Source organism: Poecilia reticulata, linkage group LG4 (genome assembly GCF_000633615.1).
Source record: "Poecilia reticulata strain Guanapo linkage group LG4, Guppy_female_1.0+MT, whole genome shotgun sequence".
Classification (NCBI taxonomy): domain Eukaryota; kingdom Metazoa; phylum Chordata; class Actinopteri; order Cyprinodontiformes; family Poeciliidae; genus Poecilia; species Poecilia reticulata.
In genome coordinates this window covers 27,610,925-27,630,429 of record NC_024334.1, presented here as the reverse complement: position 1 = coordinate 27,630,429, position 19,505 = coordinate 27,610,925, and the positions used below count along the sequence as shown (strand labels likewise).

General features: G+C 36.2%; 1 protein-coding gene across 1 annotated transcript in view; it reads left to right on the top strand.

The window, feature by feature from the left end:
* Positions 1–19,505, top strand: part of pex5la (peroxisomal biogenesis factor 5-like a) — an 83,761-nt gene that overhangs the window by 36,556 nt on the left and 27,700 nt on the right. Inside the window, exons 2-8 of the mRNA XM_017304271.1 lie at positions 3,546–3,650; positions 4,014–4,067; positions 11,894–12,005; positions 15,330–15,539; positions 16,219–16,339; positions 17,061–17,154; positions 17,354–17,458. Coding sequence (XP_017159760.1) covers positions 3,546–3,650; positions 4,014–4,067; positions 11,894–12,005; positions 15,330–15,539; positions 16,219–16,339; positions 17,061–17,154; positions 17,354–17,458 — 801 coding nt within the window. The remainder of the gene's footprint in view (positions 1–3,545; positions 3,651–4,013; positions 4,068–11,893; positions 12,006–15,329; positions 15,540–16,218; positions 16,340–17,060; positions 17,155–17,353; positions 17,459–19,505) is intronic.

Sequence of the window (19,505 nt, the reverse complement as noted above, 5' to 3'; positions counted from 1 at the left end):
AACCGCGTTACAGCGAGGGTTCACTGTATATGAAATAATTTATAAAAAGCAACTGAGTAATTTGTAGAATGGCTGTATATCTGAGTTTATCTAGGTGAATCTGGGACTTCATTCTCATGCCTGGCCTCATAATGCCTCAGCATTGAAAAGGTGGATTTATTTAAATAAGACAGTTTAATTAAACATATGCGACACTTAACCTGCAGAACATGATATAAAAGTAAACTAAAAGTCAGTTTCAGCTGAATTTGGGTTCAGATAGGTTAAGTAGAAACTGACAAGAACCGGATGAAACGACAAAAATGAAAACAAATGTATTTTCCAATATAAGATCAAAATGGTCCCACACTGCAGAAACATTTCCTTTGAAGCTGCTCCATAGACGACCATGTAAAAGATCAAGAATTTGTTTGGCAAATGTTTTTGACAGATTTGCTTCCTTATAAACACAGTTTGGCATCCAGTGTCATTTCGAAACAGTTCCTGTATCGGTCACGTGACTTGCTGAAACCAATACGCGCACCGACACGGGTGTTGGTCTATGGGYTTGATGCATKCGCYGGCGCGTCGGTGTTGCTGGACCCATCACTAGGTAGCAGTATCCCTTCATAATATAATGACTGTCGTGTTATAGTCAGGTGTATTAAGGATCACTGAACATCTCCACATGCCTGCAGGCAAAACTGTGATGTACTGGTCCTTGTGGGGAACGACTGTGCCTTCATTTTGAGGTGCATGAGGTCAGAGGGAGGAGGCTTGGTGTTAGAGAGAGTTGCTGAAACTTTGATATTAAGTTTCTCTGCCTCTTGATGTGAGATGTTGCTCCAATTCAGTGAAAGTCATACAGTCTTCAGTTCTTGTGGAAACATGAGGAAATCAAGTCCCTTGGCTAGAGCTACATCTTCAGGTGGATATATCCCTCACCCAAAGGTTTGGATTAGCGAAAGCTGCAAGTCATTTCAGGTTCTGCTCTGGTGGATTAGGTTATGCTGCTGTTGTTGTTGAAACCTGGGTTTTTATTAAAAAAATTAAATCTTCTTTTATGTCTTAGGAAGAAGATGGCATAGTGTTGACAATTTCAGAGGAACTTGTTTAATACTTTGTAAAATAACTCTATCTTGATTATTCTTCCACCAAGTAACTTATTTTGTGCCTTGGAAGGTCCATTGGTGCCCAACTTTAACTTCTTGGTTGACTATCATGTGGCATCAATATTGCCATGGCATGATTAATTTTGTAAATGGGACCACCCCCTCCTACAGCAAAACAACCCCACAGCTTTGGGCAGTGAGGAATACAACCCTGGTACTTAAAAGATGAGATATTGTCCTCAGGTTTGCAAACTTCCCCTTATTTCCTCTAAAAGTAACAATTGTCATTATGGCCAAACATTTTTATTTCATAAGACTGCAGGACATGTCTCCCCTGTAGTCGTCCCCCTGTGCATTTGCAAGTTATAGTATGTCTTTGTTCTGCTGCTTTTGTCGTAATGCCATCTCCCTCTCTCTGTGGTTTTTTTATGACTCATTTCACTGTAGACAGGGTTTTTTTTTTTTTATCTGAACAAAGTGGTTGTATTTATTTGAATACATAAGCATGGAACCTTCAGGGTTTTAAATGTTGTATCCAAGGATGAATCTTAGTTGTGGARGTCTACATTTAATTTCCTTATGTCTTTCYTGATTTCTTTTGATTTTCTTTGATCCAACAGAAGAGAGAAGCAGTGTATCTGTAGTTTTGCCTTAAAGTATATTATTAGTTTGAATGCACTCAAGATTAGCAATGAAAAAAGAATAGCATGTTTTGAATTATTATTAAAACACTTACTGTTCTTGGTAAAACTATGTGAGATAAGCAGAATCTAAATGAAAGGTCCTAAAATTATCAAAACAGATTTAATAGAGAACCTAATAGATGCTACATTTTAAGGTYGTTGCTCAATTTGCTTTGGAATGATTAGAAGAAAAAATTTAAAGCAAATCTGTTCCTCCTAGTACTGCAACATGGAAGAATATGAGTAAACAAAGTATTTGTTGGAGGTTTTCCCAGTTTATGCAAGCCCTGAACATTTGACACGAAACGAAAATCTGACGAATCAAAAACTGCATAATTTGCATTTCAGACTAAAACCTCCAGGAACAAATGTTTGTGTTGCCTGAATCTCTGGTGGCTCAATTGCCGCTTCGCTTCTGGCTACATCTCAATGAGCCGTGCTGTTGATTTATACGAGTGAGTTCAAGCCAGAGAGAGGGAGCAGGTGCTTTATCAAGAGTATTAGACTTTTAAGGAAAGTCTCCCTCTGGGCTCGGCTCATGCATTTTGTCACTTGATCAGTTGAGGAAATCAGTAGACGAAGAACCTAATTTATTTTTCTTACAAGCTGAAATGTGAAAACCCCTAATAAGATTTGCTTGCAGAGTATTTCATGCTCTGAACTGAGAGCTTTGCAGAGTAAAAACATTAAGTTAAAGAGTGCTGAACAACATCTTTTTTATTTTTCCATTTTTCTTGTAGTTATCTGCTAGCTACTCCACTATTTTCAGACATTTCAGATGAAGCAGTGGAACCAAACAATTAAAATAATAWAATTGTCTTTTCATGATTATCCATCTAACTACCATGTAACTAAATATAGAAATAAATTTATTTGTAATGGGTTGTGGTGGGGACAAAAATAGCAATTTAAGGACAGAATTGGGGTAAGAATTGGTGAAAGAACTAACRAAATGGTGTACTATTATGTGACTTGTGTGGCTGTAGATGAGTGTATTATCATCATTTAAAACTTCCACTTACAACATTCAAAAGCATTAAGAGAGACGGTTCAGGCTATTAGCTATGGACCATGAGGTGCCACCAAATTTTTWGCAGAAAAGTCCAATTACGATTTGTCCAAACATTAGTATCATCAACTTAAATACTCAGTAGCAAAATGTGATTCAAACAGTTCAGTGTCATCATACAGATGTATTGGATCCACTAGTACATTACTTATTTTGTCCTCTATTTATTCAGGTAATAATTGTATGATGTACTGTCACAATCAAAYACCCAAAGGCCAAATAGCACCTTTAAGTTAGTATTCAACAACTAAAAAAATRKATTTAAAAAAATAGATTTTGGCTCTATTCTACAAAAAATAAATTAACCAAGGGAAAAACGTATGGGGACATCAGGTAATTTTCTGTACTCAATACAGTTTTTGTTGTAGATTTATGACAAGCAACGTCATTATCCTGTCATACATCTTTTAGAGTTGTAATTAATCCATGTCACCAGCTGTAGTTTGGACTCTGTATAATACTTTCCCATCTTAAATTGGAAAAAGTATTGCTCTGGACAACCATACTCATCTGTATATGCAGTCAAACGTCTACATTGTGCAGTGACACTTCTCATTGCCATAGTGATGTGGAAATATTGATGTTTTTTGTCGTTAGACAGCCTCACACATATCATACAGTGTTTTTTTGATGTTCCCTCGATGGGGGCAAAAAGTTGTCTAACTGTCCTGACAAAAGTCATTGTTGATTTCACTGTTGTAGGGGAAAGACTCTAGGGCTGCAGATAAGACTGTTGCCATGGTCCTGAAGGAGATACCAAGTAAGGCGTCATCAGAAGGGAAGCCCCTCCTCACAGTGACTACCAAGGTGGGCAGATCCATTCCAGAACCCCCCGCCTTTAAGTGGGACGTCTTCATGTGTTGGTGACACTGAAACATTGGCAAAGCTTAGCGTGTCCTACAGCTGACCTCCACTGTCTGCTAACTCATTACTTGAGGCTTATGACTGTTGTATCTAACAAAAGAGTGACTATAATTATATTTTCCAGCTGCTCTATGGGGTATAAAACACTTTACATTTCTGCATTTACTCAGTGCATAAATGATCTAATAGACAGCAAAAGTGGGGTCAATTTGTTGCAGGAATCCATATGATATTTTATCTTCCAATTAGGCATTAAGAAATCATGATGTCGTTCTTAAAATGTATTGTGTGGTTTACTGAGTGCAGCATAAAGGATTCGTGGGAGGTGCTGGCCAAACTTCTTGTCCCGTTCCTAATGAGGTCAGTTAAAGCTTTATGAGTTTTACACCTCATAAGCAGCTAATCAAAGTGTGTGAAAGCATTTTCTAAATGCTATGCATAATAGTATAGCATTGTGCTTCAGTCTGAGTTCTCTCTGTTCTAAATATTGCAGGATATTTGCTTTTATAAATGTCTAGCATGATGGAGTCTCCAAATGCCAAAATAGATTCTTGTGTGCTGTGCTTGTTTGTTTGTTTGTTTGTTTGTTTGTTTGTTTCTGTACAGTGTGGGAGTGCTGCTGTGTATGTATGAATATTTATGTCTAGATATTTGTGGCAAATCTTATATGTATATTTATTTATAAGCTTAAAAGCATCTGAAACAAGTTTACCAGTCATTGTTTAAGTAAGACGATACATAAAAGCGGTTTCATAACTTAAAACTCATATTCAGCTTGATAGTTAAAGTCACTATTTGTCATGTTGTAAATGCTAGAAGGACAAAAAGTTAAGCCTATTTTTGTTAGGTTTTTAACTAGGAGCTGCTAATCACAGCAAAATATGACAACCTCAAAAAGATTATTTACAATAAATACAGATGCTGTTTAAAAAGACAAACCKACAGCAAAAGGAGAGTAATAATTTGGATATCATTTAGATCTTTAACATACTTTTTAAAGAGCAACAGAGAAACATTTGTTTCAGCATCTATAGTTGTGCTCATAAAAAAAACATTCATTTATTGTAGTTGAGTGAGGCCATTAATATCAAAAGTATTTTTTCCTTTTTTGAATCATTATGACAAAAACAACTACCAAAAGGATCCTGATTCCACAAATACCTTTTGTTGATGTGAAACGTTCTCAAACAAAATGGTATGGCTATTTCAAGATACAAAAATAGGAGATGAAGAAAAGGGAATGYTCGTTTCACGTCTGCCATCAGTTTCAGAAACAGAAAACTGTCTTTCTTAAAAACAATTTACCACCAGCCTTAGAAGATGCCTGTGAAGAGCGTTATCTGAGTTCTGTGCACTGCAGCGCTGTGCTATTTTCTTCAATAATTTCAAACTACAAGCAAATTTCAATGAGTCCAGTCAGAAGAGATCCTGCACAAAACATTAAAAAGCAGTTGTATTTTTTTTCTACAGATCTCTATGAGCTGATTGCATCAAAGCTCAAGAATCGGAAGCTGCTTTTATGGGTTGTCTCTTAAATATAATTACATTACAGACTCCACATCCTGCGGTTCGTACTTTGTTCTCGTCCTGCTCTTCAGTCCTCACCAGTCAAAGCCAGGTCTCATCCTGTAACAACTACTTTTTGGGCTGCTAAAAGACGCACACATTCAACTTCACTCTCAGCAATCAACCTACATACGCAGTTTGAAACCGTGCATATTTTATCCATGTGCAGCCATTCATGATTTGATATGTTMAGGTTTTGTGATTGTTGAAGCCTTTTCTTAAGGACAGTGGGGCCAGTCCTGSTTTAAATCAAGACGTGTTTTTCTCTAGTGAACCACCACAGAAATCTTGTGAATGCTCAAAACAGTCAGGAAGCTCTCAGCTTCTGTCACAYGTAATGAAAAACGCTTCAGTGTGTTACTGTATCCTAGAAGATCTCACCATGACCCTGACTAGAACATCAATGCTTTGTCTGATTTTTATATGCTGTGGCATGGTTTTATGTGAGTGTAAAGAGAGGCTTATTACCAACAAACTTGCAATTTTTAGTGTAATTCAACCAACTAAACAACTACACATGAAATTATTTACCAGGACTTTTCTGATGCATTACAAATAAGTTAGTAAATAGTTTTGCTGTGAATTATTATTCATACTTTTAAAGTTACATAGAAGCTGACTGACCAAATTCATGATATTAATGTCAACTAGTGTGCTTCACATAATAGAAGTTATGAATCACAAGCTAAACAGTTCATTAAAGTAGTTAATATAATCCAACTTGGCAATGATTCAAACTATTATGCAAAAMCCTTCCAATTACAACATTAAGCAACAGCTTACACAGTCTACATTACACAGTATTTTCCACCTTCATCTAATGTAACTTACTTCTTAATTACTATAAAGTGGCATCTAACAAGTGCGCTCATTATGCCTAAGCAAAATATCACTGGACTATTAGCAGATTGTGCAAAATCCTGCAGACTTTTGACCAAATCACAGAAGTTTTCTCACATCACACCACCATCATTCATCTCCAGTGGCTCCCCATTCACTCCACARTACACTTAAAGATCTGGTTCTCAATTATTGGGCTTTTAATAATCAAGCATTTGCATACATCTTAGAACCTTTACATCTGTTTATTCATAGAAAGTCCCCGCGGTCAAAAGCAGCCAACAAGAGTATATGGAAATCATCAAGGATTTATGATGGATAGCAGTATGCTTACTAAATTCTACAATGTTTTTTAAACAGATTTGTATGTTTCTAATACAAACTTTATACAAACACATGTGCAGAAGAGAGCAGSTGGTGCAAGTCAGCACTGTTTGCAAAGAGCAGTTGGTAAATATTTTATGCGTGAGCTGAGTAAGGGAATTTAAAAACGGTCCTTCTTAAGAATTGTATTTTGATGACATGACATCTCAATATTTCTAGACTTTACATTTCTTAACACTCTAAATTCATACACACAAATTTGAAAGAGAAAATGATTATGTAGATATACAGTTGGCTTCATGTGACAGTAAAATGTTTCATTGCAAGCACACCAACTCACATCACATTTATTGCAAATGTATTGATAAATTGCATTAAAAAAATGTAGTCAAGTCTGTTCAATGTAGGAATATGCTTAAAAAATCTAAGAGGGAAGCTATCTTTACCTTTTCCTAAAAGAAAAATCTCATAAGTAGTTTTGAAATTCTCTTAAAATGTTCACTTACTCCCACCTACTCATTTGTAGCATTAGCAGAAGTAGTGTGGGTTTAGAAAACACAGAGCCAGCAGAGTTTGCTAAAACTTACCAAACCATCCTGAAATCCAGTCATTTTCAACATGGAGGTTTATAGWTCGATGTAAGGGCAGCCATGGCCCATTAGAATGAGTCACAAAATACGAAACAAACCCCCAGTGTTCAGGCCTTTGCGACCAAATTACCACCCACTGAAGCAGCTAAAATATGATGATAAGTAAAGTTCTGATACAGACAATTTTTAGTAATCTAAAAACATAAAATAAATGTTTTTACAGAAAACTAAAGTACTCATGCTGGAGAGCTAGAATTGATATTAGGTAAATTTTATTCTCCCTCTGTGAATTTTACCACAAAGCACAGGCTTTGRAAGTCCATATATATATWTTTTTTCTTATATTTCTGTTATACACCTTCCAGTTAACATAGTATTTTCCATCTTCTCCACCTCCCGCATGTCCTCACCTCAGGTTCTGACAAGTCTAGTTGCTCCCTTGACAGCAATATCTGAGAAATCTCTTGGAGTAAAGCCCCAAGTGGCGCAATTAGCCAAGGTTTTCCATTACATAATTTCTTTTTAAGATTACCTCTTCAAGCACTTGTAAACAAAACGCCAGAGTGTGTTGAATAGAAAAGGAGGAAAAATAGTAGCATAGGAAGAGAATATGGAAAATATCAACAGGATATWACAGCAATGTTCCTGCTGCTCGGAGTAATGGGCTAACGGCTCAATAAGCTCCTCTCCTGGGTTTAAACTCGACCTATAATTAGTCTTTGCTCGGTACCTGCGTCGTGCTTGAATCATCTCCCTGGAACAACGCAGCCTATCTTTTATTCCCRTTTTCTGGATGACTGGAGAAAGAAAATGAGATGTCATTATTTCAATTTTAATGAAAATTTTACATGTTTTGAGGAAACAGCATGGTTACAGTGCTAACTTAAAGCTGTGACACTAATACATTATAGACTCAATATGAAGCGAACAATWATGTTCCATGGGTTTAAACTAATGTACCCGACAGTCGATAGTTGAATTTCTCTTGTAATTTCTCAGGAAAGCTAATAAGAAATGGTGGACTAGACGAGGATTATTCCACATAGAAACATGTTTTGTAAATTGCATCTGATGTGGAAAATATGAAAATTATTTGACAAATGCCACTGACCCATAACGCAAATACAGGGAGTTTATGAAAGCAAACAACTGCAGTAAAATTATGCTGTCAGAGTCCATAAGCATGCAAACAGCTTTATTAGGCTACTTCTGCCCTCAGCAATGATTTCTGCCAGCAGCTGTTGACAATATTTAATATATTTACCCATTTAACTCCAAGTAAAATACTTTTGCATTTCAAATAATTTAGGAAATATCATCTTGTCTTTATCTGTATTTTTCCCCTATGAWTCAATTAAACAACAGATTGGTTGCTGGTACTTACTTTTCACCATCACTTTTCATAATGTTGCTCTACAAGTAAAAACTTTGCATATTTTCTGCATATTTTCTTAAGAAAATATGTTAAGAAAAAATATTCAAAGGTGACTTTGGTGACTGGGTGGGGAGCGCTCATGCCTCCAACACAAGATGTCGCCCCGTGCRGTTACCCATGTAACCCATATCAGAAACCGCAACTCAAGTGAAACCCTATAAAATATTGTATAATTTATTGTACTATTTAAAATAGATCTAATACAAACAGCAATTTACAGATGTCRGCCACAGACATAAATTGTTATTCACAGACAGACWATTTTTTTCTGGTTGTCATCTAGTCTGCTGGTCTCAGCATGTGGGCTCATGAATATCATTTACGTTATTAAGAGCTTGTCTGCCTCCAGTCATCAGGTCTCCTCTGAGTTTTCCAAGTGTTCGCTGCTGGCATGTAATAGATGAGTCAGCCAAGAGGCAGCTTGTAAACAGCTTTAAATAATGTGCTGGAAACAAGAACAACAGAAGGGTTGTTTTTTTATTTTGGATACAGAAAAGCAGTGTGGAACATACAGTACAGCACTTTAATTATGAAAGCTGTGCCCCCAAACAATAAAAGTATATTTTATTTAGGTTCCCAAAATAGGTATTTTTCTTTYGAAAAAATAAAGCAATCAGGATGTTTAAATTGTTTAAATAGATAAAGAACAGAAAAGGTCTTAATTTATGAACTGTTCTGTCAAAGTCCTTTCAGATAAACCAATCTCATGTAGTTYCACATTTATACATTGCTTATCGGGTTGCAGTTTAAAACAGAAATACTGAAGATAAAGTCCAATCAGATGTAGTATAATACAAGGTTGAGATGATTTTCTCATCCATCTTAGAGGTCTTTTAGGACTGTGCTGCATATACCGACCTCTGCATCTGTTATCCTTTTTATCACATCCAGACTTTAGCAGTTTTCACTGCCAAGGCTGTCTATATATTCATAAAATTGATGTTATAAAATCAAATCAAACTTAGCAGAGAAAACATTATATGAACAACTAAATAAATAATCTGACACTATTACATTTTACTTATAATTTGTCTCTRTTTATAAAGACTCAGCGAAAATACAGCAGCCTATAGGGCAAAATAACTTTCCTTCTCAATGCAAGGCTTCCTGTGAGCTACGTCTTTCTTCTGACACCAGCAGAAACCCTCAGTCGCCCTAATTACTTGTGCTGGCTCAGCATTTTCACAGACTCTCACACAACAAAGGGTTGACCCTTGTCTGGGTTTGTATTCTTCTGCTTTTGCTTTGAGTTGCAAATCTTAAATTTGTGTTACTTGCATTTCCATTTTCTTTAGTGCAAATCCAATCATTCTGCTTGTATTTTGGCAGAATAGCAATTTTATATTGAAGTGACAAAAGAAAAACGTTTTGTTTAAATATGCATGATGTCAAGATGATGCGAGATCTCCCAAAATCCCATTTTAGAACAGATGTTCAAATAAATAAGAATATGAAAGGGAGGTGCTCTGCCAAGAGGAGGTAGATCTGTCCAAATCCCATGTTGTAAAAGTTGTTCAAGTTAAAACATGCATTTATTTTCATACAAGGATGAAAATGCATAAAGGTTGGAGTTAGAAGATGACCTGGTAGACTTTTAATTATTCATGTTTCTGTGAACATCAATTATAATCGACATGTTAGCAAAATTTGATTTTCATAATAATTTTTAGTATAAAGGTCATCACTATTAAAAAGGAGATAACAAATGAGTTGCATGGTGGTTTTTGATGATGACATTAATGATTGATGTGATTTTGTCTAAAGGGAGTAGAGTATTAAAAGCTGAAGTAAAAACAGGTGAGTAAAAACAAATGAGAAATAAAATATTTCACACAAACTTTTAAAATTTAAAAGCAAATTTAAATTGAGGCATTGGTAAAAAAGTAAAAAGTCCCTTTTATAATACATGTTTAAAGTATATAAAAGCTTTTCTATAAAATAGATATTTTTCAAATCATTACTGTTCTTGATCAGCAAGTACATTTAATGTCCAAAATGTATTTCCTTTTTTGTTTTAGCTCACAAAAACATGAAAAGGGTTTGCTGCCTTCACTGCAATTAAAAAAGAAGAAGAGAAAATCATTTGAAACCCCCGAGCCATAAGTTGTGGATATTAAAATTGATTCTTTATTCTGTATTGCTCACACAAGAACATGTACTCGAGATGTTAATTTTCAGAGCTACTCGATGAACCTAGTGTACAGAGAACCTGTAATTCCCRCACTGAGCAGTTTTTATGAACCATATGGTAGTTTGCAGACCCCTTCATCCTTCATAATTAAACCTCATGCACCTAAAATTCAACTTGTGAGAGCAGCCAAAAGAGCAGCTACAGAAAGTAGCATGCTCCCTCAATTCTGTTTGTTTTTTTGTTTTTTGTCAATCTGGCCAAGCTCATAACTGCATGTGGTGGCTTATCCATCTAATTCTCACCTCCAAACTTTGTAGCATTGGTGGGCAAATTGGTTACACTTGCACCTGGAATATGTTGAGCCTTCTGAATAGAGTAGGCAAATCATGCTGCTGCTGTACTGACAAACCCACAGTGAAAGAGTCGTTAGCAGGTTCATGGTTTGGAAGATGAGCTCACATAAGTTAAGTAAAGGGATGCATTCATTAAGTGTCTTTTCATTCTGTGATTCTTATCAGGGCATCTTACCTGGACGCTGTAGGTAAAGTTTAGTAGTAAGGTTGTCTCTCATTTTTGGTTGTAAATTTTTGGTTGACATAACTACCATAAWTTCTGGACTGTAAGTTTCTAACTTACTTTTGACATACTTTGAACTCTACGATGCACCTAATATATGGGTTTTTACCAACGTGCTTCGAAAGGCTGAGTTACTGCATGATTAAAAGGACAGCACAAGCTCAAGAGTGATTTTGCCTTCAGTCAAAAGTGACAGGGCTGCCCAGTGGTGCAGTTGGTWGCTGTTGTCTTGCAGCAGATTGTGGGTTCTTTCTGCATGGTGTTTGCATGTTCTCCCTGTGCATGTCTGATTTTCTCCCGGTACTCCAGTTTCATCCAACAGTCCAAAAATATTGGTKGTCGTGTTAATTGGTCTCTCTAAAATGTCCTTAAGTGTAAATGTTCCTTAAGTCTAAGTATTCATGGATGGATTAAAATAGATTATTTAAAACAATAAGCTTCTGATACATCTGAAGCTTATTGTTTCACAAACATTTCAGTGATTTTGCTTCGCACAAAAAAGTAAAGTAAAAAATTGAAAAAGAAGCTGTATTTTACCCACAAACCTCCCCCAACAAATGAAGATGACAATTTCTYTCATGACACAGGGACATTACTGTCATGTGAATCATGCCCAAAGAGCAGATCTTCATTTCATGTTAGCAAGCTGCAAAGGACATAATGAGAGTTTCGCAAAAATATGCCAAGTGAAAGCCTGAACTGTCTCATCCATKTGTCCTTACAGCTGGTGAGCGAGCAACAAGAGAGTCGGCCGCTATTAAGCCCTTCCATCGACGATTTCCTCTGCGAGACCAAATGTGATGGGATTTCCCGCCCGGTGACTTCCAACACAGCCGGTGCGGTTCTTTTCCTTTCACTCTGTTCAATTACTGATAACACAAGACACATGAGGGACTTCAACGATAAGCTCGCAGCTGCTTTCAACTGATATGTTTTTATCAGCCATCTGAGATTTGCTTGTCTTCTGTTTGGATGTATCACGTGTCTGTTATTTGAACACCCACATGTTCATTGTTGCGACTTATTTGATACATATTCTCACATGAGGTTTGCATCCAACAACAKAACAAGGCTTTTCAGTCACCAAATTAGTGTGTGTTGCAGCCAGTAATGGATTGTGCCTTTTTAAGTCAGGGCATATGTGCACCATTCAAACAGGATTATCAATGGCAATGCAATGCCAGCGCCAACTGTTGTTCTGGCTCATGTTTTTAAACAAATTAGTTTCTGTGAGTTCCCATGTTACTCTGATTTTCTGTGTTAACTTGGAAGAAATATTAAAGAGGTAATAAACATCTGATGCTGACCAGAGGTGTCTGGTGTTGGTCCCAGCTAGAGATGACTTCTAGACAAATTGTTCCAAAAATTATTTAAAAAGTGACAAGTTTGTATTCTTTACAGTGTGCTTTTTTTAGTTTTCTTTCAGTAAACCTCACTACTCTAATGTTTATAGCATTTAAGCAACAGATAAAACTGTGGAAATCTGTAAAAGGGCAAAAACATTCAGACCACTATCCTCCTGGTTTAGAGGGTAACTGATCAAAAAGTCCTACCATCTGCAAAGTCATAATTTGCAGAGCCAGTTTGCACAGCTGACATGTGTCATTTCTAAACTGGCCACTGACTAATGTTGATTCAGCTGAGAAAAATATAGCAGAACGTTTTGGGAACCCCTCAGCCTTCTGCCTCACAGCCTCATGGCGCTCCTGCTGTCACTGGCATCAACTAAACACAAGAATCAAATTCAAACAAAATAATTCAGATAATCCATTCTTTTCAGCAAACATTAAAAGCTTTAAATTTGAGCTTGTCTGAGATTATACAAAACAATGCAGATTTTTGATTTTCATAATAAAGGTGTTTATCATGGACTTCTCCAAAGCTAAATAAAAGTTGGCCAAGAYCAATGAAGATAATCACAAACAGAAGTACTTCTATCCTCATTAGACATCAGTCTCTGTTCTCTCAGTACTTTGTGTAGGTGCAGTTTAGCTATTCATTTATGCCCAGTTAAAAAAATGAGATGGAATAAAATACTGTCATTGTACCAAGGCACAATGTGCATCAGTTTAACAGAATTGGTCTACTGACCAACATAAGGTGAATAGAGGAGTGTGTATTATAAAGAGCATAGTTTTATTGTAACGCCACAGTAGATCCAGAGCAGGCGTACAGACAGCACTGTTTCTGAAAAGCCTTATACACTTAATGCATAATGCTAGCTATTGTTCTCCATTTGGTAAATAGATTTAATTTACCTACCGTGATGATACTTTAGATAAGAGCCCTCATTCACCTTTTTACAACAGATTGGTTTGGTGGATTGTGTGCGAGAACAAAAATTAAATGAAAAGTGTTTACTARAAATATTTTCTACCCAGTAATAGAAGCAACTAGATTTACTATAACCACTGAACACCATGTGACACATTTGCATCTTGTTTGCCTAGTGATGAGCATGACAGACTTTAAAACAAATCATGGCTAACGCTACTCAGGAAGTTTAATCTCAAAATAATAAAGAGCCTTCTGCCAAAACCTCTRTGGTGGAGAAATACATCTTTTAGTCATCGTAGCTACAGGAAGGATTGAAGCAACAGCAAATCTGACTTTTATACAGACCAAACTAAATGTCTTGAAGTAAGAACAGCAGTAGTCCTTTGCAATTGTGATATTACACAACCTGTCGTGATGTCAATTGTAATTTGAAGTATTTGMAGAAACGTATGCAGGGCATATGGCTGGTGATTAAGCTTKGCACACTTCCTGCAGTGTCTCTTTAAATGGATGCAGGTCTCCTAATATAGATGGCACTGTACCAATTTTGTCATTGTCACAGGCCTTAGTGGCATATCAAAGTTGACAAAGACATTGAATAGTTAATTTAATCTATAGACACTGAAATGTTAAAGCAAGCTTACACTCTCTGAGTSAGGTAATTTGTGGACATTTWWWCCACCAAACARCAAATTGATGGGCAAACACGGCATCTATCCAGTCTCCCCAAGAAATGGAGAAACCTTWTTGACATTACAGTGTTTTCATGAGCAGCTTGCACCCGTTTTAAAACACTGAAAACAGTTCAGACAACTACCCTCCTGAGTCTGTCTTCTTTGATTTGTAATTATCCTCGTCATCTAAAAGGCACAAGGCATGAAAGGCAAGCACACTCTCTAATTACACACAGATTTCAGTCAGCAAATGCTCTCTGGTTGGTTGTCATAAAACAGAAACMTGCCAATTATTCAGACATGTGCCTGCAGCTATGCCTTCACGCTCTACAAAATGTACAGTCAGAATCTTTGGAGATAAAAGAGAAATACTTCAGTTTTTACCGAGTACAAAAATCCAGATTTAGTTGACATATTCTTAGTTGTTTTTTTTATTTATTTTTTTTGCATGCTTTCTATAAAAGCTGTTTTTATTTTTATCCAACTTCAAAAAACAGGTAAAATTATATGAAATTATTTACTTTAGATGGCAGTATTTACACAAATGTGTAATTTGTTTATTCATGTAATTCATGGAGAATTTAGCAAAATTTAAATTAGCAGTAGCATTCATCTGGAAGCAGCAGCCTTCTGATTACTTTAAATTAGAGTTGTCAGTGAGCAGGAATGCTGTCCTCAGCACAGGGATAGTAAATTACATTTTTTAAATGAATAACCAAGAAAGCAAGCAGACAGACGTGTGAGTGGTGTGTACATGAGCGTGATTGRCAGCGCTAAGATCTTCCTCCTGCCTCTGACTGGTTGTTTCKGACAGGGTGTGGTGCTTTTCTGCAGATGGCAGTAGAACCACAGGAAGAAGGCAAAGGAGTTTGAGTTTTTCACAGATTATCAGTCTCATGTTATACTGTCAGGACATGAAATTTTTTTTTAAATATTGCCTACTGCAGCTTAAAAACAAAAGTTGAATTTGCAATAAATTTAACATAATCACAATAAAACCAATGAATAAGAATCAAATATCCTGTTTCCTTTTCCTCTCATCTTTGTTTCTTATACAACCAAGTGAATGGTTTATGCCCCAACTTATAGTTTATTTACTGAAAAACCAAGCTGATAGCTTTTTGTTTTAAAAGGTTTTCACTGACAGTTTGCACTTGCCATGTTAGCACCCTAACTTCTTTTTTTTTTTTTTTTTTTTTGCTCTTACAGTTCTTTCTTCAACACTGGACCTTTTAGATCTCAGTGAACCGGGAGAAAGGAGGAACAGCAAGGACAAGAAAAGTGCTCTGGTGTCCCGAGGTGACGGCCAAAAGAACAGCTCACACAAGAAAAAGACAGATGAGACGGAGCTGATCCAGGTGGAAGTTGAACAGACAGGACCAAGSATGCGAAACCCTGAGAGGGCATCGCTTGAGTCAGGTAGAGACAGTGAAGCGCTTGCTGTTTATCAAAATTTAAAGAAGATACTAGAAACAACTATTGTCTGACTCACAAAATAAATTGAAATCTGTGTATGATTTTAATTTTAAGTCAATATATTCAATGAAGGGAAAATATTAAAGAAAATACTCTGCAGTGCTTTATGCTCACGTCACCTCTGTGCTCTAAAGGCACAAAAACGTCACAAGCCTTTCTCTGCAGTTCTGCCACTTTCCTCCCATAGCRATAATTTTCATTATTCTGCCACCTCAAACATCCTCAGGATAGGCCACAGAGGGGGCGAACCAATTTAGGGTAATGRCAGCTATCATTTTGAAAGGCATTTCCAGGATAGGGCCAATTACTTTTGCATTTGGTGTCTGAAAAGGTGAAAGGGATAAGTAATAACGCGCTGGAAGTCAAAGAGAGTGACACTGATTTAGGTCCTGAAGCCTTTTGAGAAAAATGTCAGCTCGTCTTTTATTTGTGAAATATCAGTGGCAATTAAGACCCGTCAGACTTAATTGGTTATTTTGTAGGTCATGTTTAATTGGAAAGTTTCATGCTTTTTACTATGATCAAAACATGATTGTGTTTGGACTCAGTTTTTCAATTCAGGTTGATTCAAAACTATTGTGTGGCCGTCATCATGTTTCTGTATTTCAATTATGTTTCCTAGTAACCATTGGATCGTTGGATAAATGGGAAGAACTTCATCCCAACGCTGAGAAGAATGGCAACAGAAAATGGAAGCTGGAGAGACGGCGCTCTTCAAAAAACTCATCCAATGAGTTCTTGTGGTGGGTTGTTTTCGTTCTGACTACAAATTAATGATGTAACAAAACKTATCCTAATACATTCTTCAGTAATCTGTACTTCACATCATGCATGATATGATGTTGTTAAATGATTTGTTATGATACGACCCATACGAAAAAGCTGTTCYCTTGTCAGCTGAAATGTGAGTAATCATCAGTAATGTCTGCATGCTTAAAGTAGCAACAGATGTGGCTTTTGTACTAAAACAAGTCTGGTCATAATAAAATAAACACCCAGTTTCTGCTCATTAAGCAACACACTATCTGCACAATGCAGGCAAAATACCAATCACGCTAAGACTMATTTCTTAAGGCAGTACATCCTTTACAAGCAAAGAAAATTTATTTTGATGTGAATTTTCTTAAAAACATGAGAACCATAAAACCATTMTGCTCTCCACATAATAATAACAAAACAAACTGACTATCCTAACAGATACCWAATGTTTTTGCTCATGTTCACAAAAATTTTGGCTTCCAGTATTGCAAATATTTCTATATATATTCGCTTTCATTTTTTTCTAGATTTTGCAACAGGTGAGCATTGTTAGGACTGTAAGGATGGATGTAAGTTCGGTCTGGAAGGGTTAATTACATTGGAAGGACCAAAATGATTTCCAATGATCACATATGTGTCAAGTAAAAATACCCAGATAAAATAACTTGTAACGTGCTATATTATGTTGATGTTTTTCTCCTGTAGGTCTATAGACTGCAAAATCCAATCTGACTCATCAAATAAGAACTTGTTGGAAGCAAACACCAAAGCAGAGCCAGAATCAGCCTTGGCATCACAAGTAAGTACTCGGTATTACAGCAGAAGCGCTGAGAGATAATGKCACTACCGTCTAATCATTTAGACATTTTAAATTAGTTTAACTTATTTAACAACTGCACAATGGCGATGTATATCCAAGCTTGTGTCTGATAAGTCACTCTGTTCTGTCATTGTTTACCCATCATTTTGTCCTAACACCTACAATTCTTCCATTTCAGCTCAACAGGCAGTATATTAGTGGAAGACATGTAAGCCTCCCTATGTATCCTTTCAACAACAAAAGACTTTTACATTTGCACCACTTCAACAGCATGACACCATCTCAATAAGGACCAAAGTCTTAGTTATTTGAAGGAATCGACATGCACTGTTGCCGTTTCCTTTTGTGGTGCCTTTATGTCCAAATGTCACGCAACACGCTTCTCTTTTTCGTTGACGCCGCTCTGTAGGTTAACGCAAGGAGTCTTGTTTCCAGATGCCATTATTAGATTAATAGCCTATGAATTATTTAGCTGCTTTACTCTGAGCCCATTAGTGTTGGTCCTGCTAAGCMAGCATATATCACCTTTTCAGCCTCTCTCATGAATAATAGATTTTGGAGTAAAGATAGAAGCTCCACATGGAAGGAGATTATTGACAAACAAACACAGAAATGTGTTTCACTTTGGAATTACAAGCTATATCTGTGACTCCGATACTGTAGAGATTAGTTTKACTTTCCTGTCTACTTAGTGGCCCTTAAACCAACACACCCTCTTCACATACATACACATACGTGGAAAAGCATGCATGCAAAAAGAGGAAACATGTCTTGCATGATTTATTTATCAACTAACARCAATTGTGTGGCTCAATTAGTTGAGCTTAAGGAAAAATCCACCCTAAGTCATGATAAAAAATAAATAAAAAAACACTCTTGCATCCTCTTTAAATTATAGAGCTTCATGTGTTTTGTGGTACATGGCATGAAGTCTTTATRCACTTTTTTTAGATCAATAATAAGAATGCAAAATCTTATTTGATTTTAAACCACTGCATAGCCTGATACAATGATACAACCTAGATAATTTCCACACTAATACCNCAAATGTCACGCAACACGCTTCTCTTTTTCGTTGACGCCGCTCTGTAGGTTAACGCAAGGAGTCTTGTTTCCAGATGCCATTATTAGATTAATAGCCTATGAATTATTTAGCTGCTTTACTCTGAGCCCATTAGTGTTGGTCCTGCTAAGCCAGCATATATCACCTTTTCAGCCTCTCTCATGAATAATAGATTTTGGAGTAAAGATAGAAGCTCCACATGGAAGGAGATTATTGACAAACAAACACAGAAATGTGTTTCACTTTGGAATTACAAGCTATATCTGTGACTCCGATACTGTAGAGATTAGTTTTACTTTCCTGTCTACTTAGTGGCCCTTAAACCAACACACCCTCTTCACATACATACACATACGTGGAAAAGCATGCATGCAAAAAGAGGAAACATGTCTTGCATGATTTATTTATCAACTAACAACAATTGTGTGGCTCAATTAGTTGAGCTTAAGGAAAAATCCACCCTAAGTCATGATAAAAAATAAATAAAAAAACACTCTTGCATCCTCTTTAAATTATAGAGCTTCATGTGTTTTGTGGTACATGGCATGAAGTCTTTATACACTTTTTTTAGATCAATAATAAGAATGCAAAATCTTATTTGATTTTAAACCACTGCATAGCCTGATACAATGATACAACCTAGATAATTTCCACACTAATACCMTAGAATAGACACAGGATTCACTTTCTTTTACTGAAAATAAAAGCAAGAAAGACAGTTAGCACTTACCCCARTGGTAAATCATAATCTACATAGTATTTGCTTTACTRTATCCATAGTAAAACCCATGATTCAATTATAGGTACAATAATGCCAACAGGCAACATTCAGTCAAGAATCCCCTTTTATGCTCCTCTCTTTATAACAACTTTTGATTTGCACTTGAACTTTGTTTGCACCATGATGGAAAATAAGCATAACTTAGCAACAGTAGTTAAGAGGACAGCCAGAGTATTTTTACTCCTCTTGGCCACTTTGCAATTTGTGTGACATTATTTATTTTACTWAAGAAAGGCAAGAAATACACAATGATGACATGACGTGTGATCATACATATAGTTATAAAAGAAAAAGAAACCTGAAATTTTTTCAGTTAAGTCATTTTCCATTTCTCAATTTTATCTTAAAGCATAAYTAAATAGTCCTGCTCTCAGGCGAATGAAAACTGTTGTTTGGTTTCTAATTGACTATTGTTCACAGATTATTAAGATGTAAAGATGTAGACAATTAAATTCCCTGTTTTGTGTCCCTTTTGGGTGGATTTTT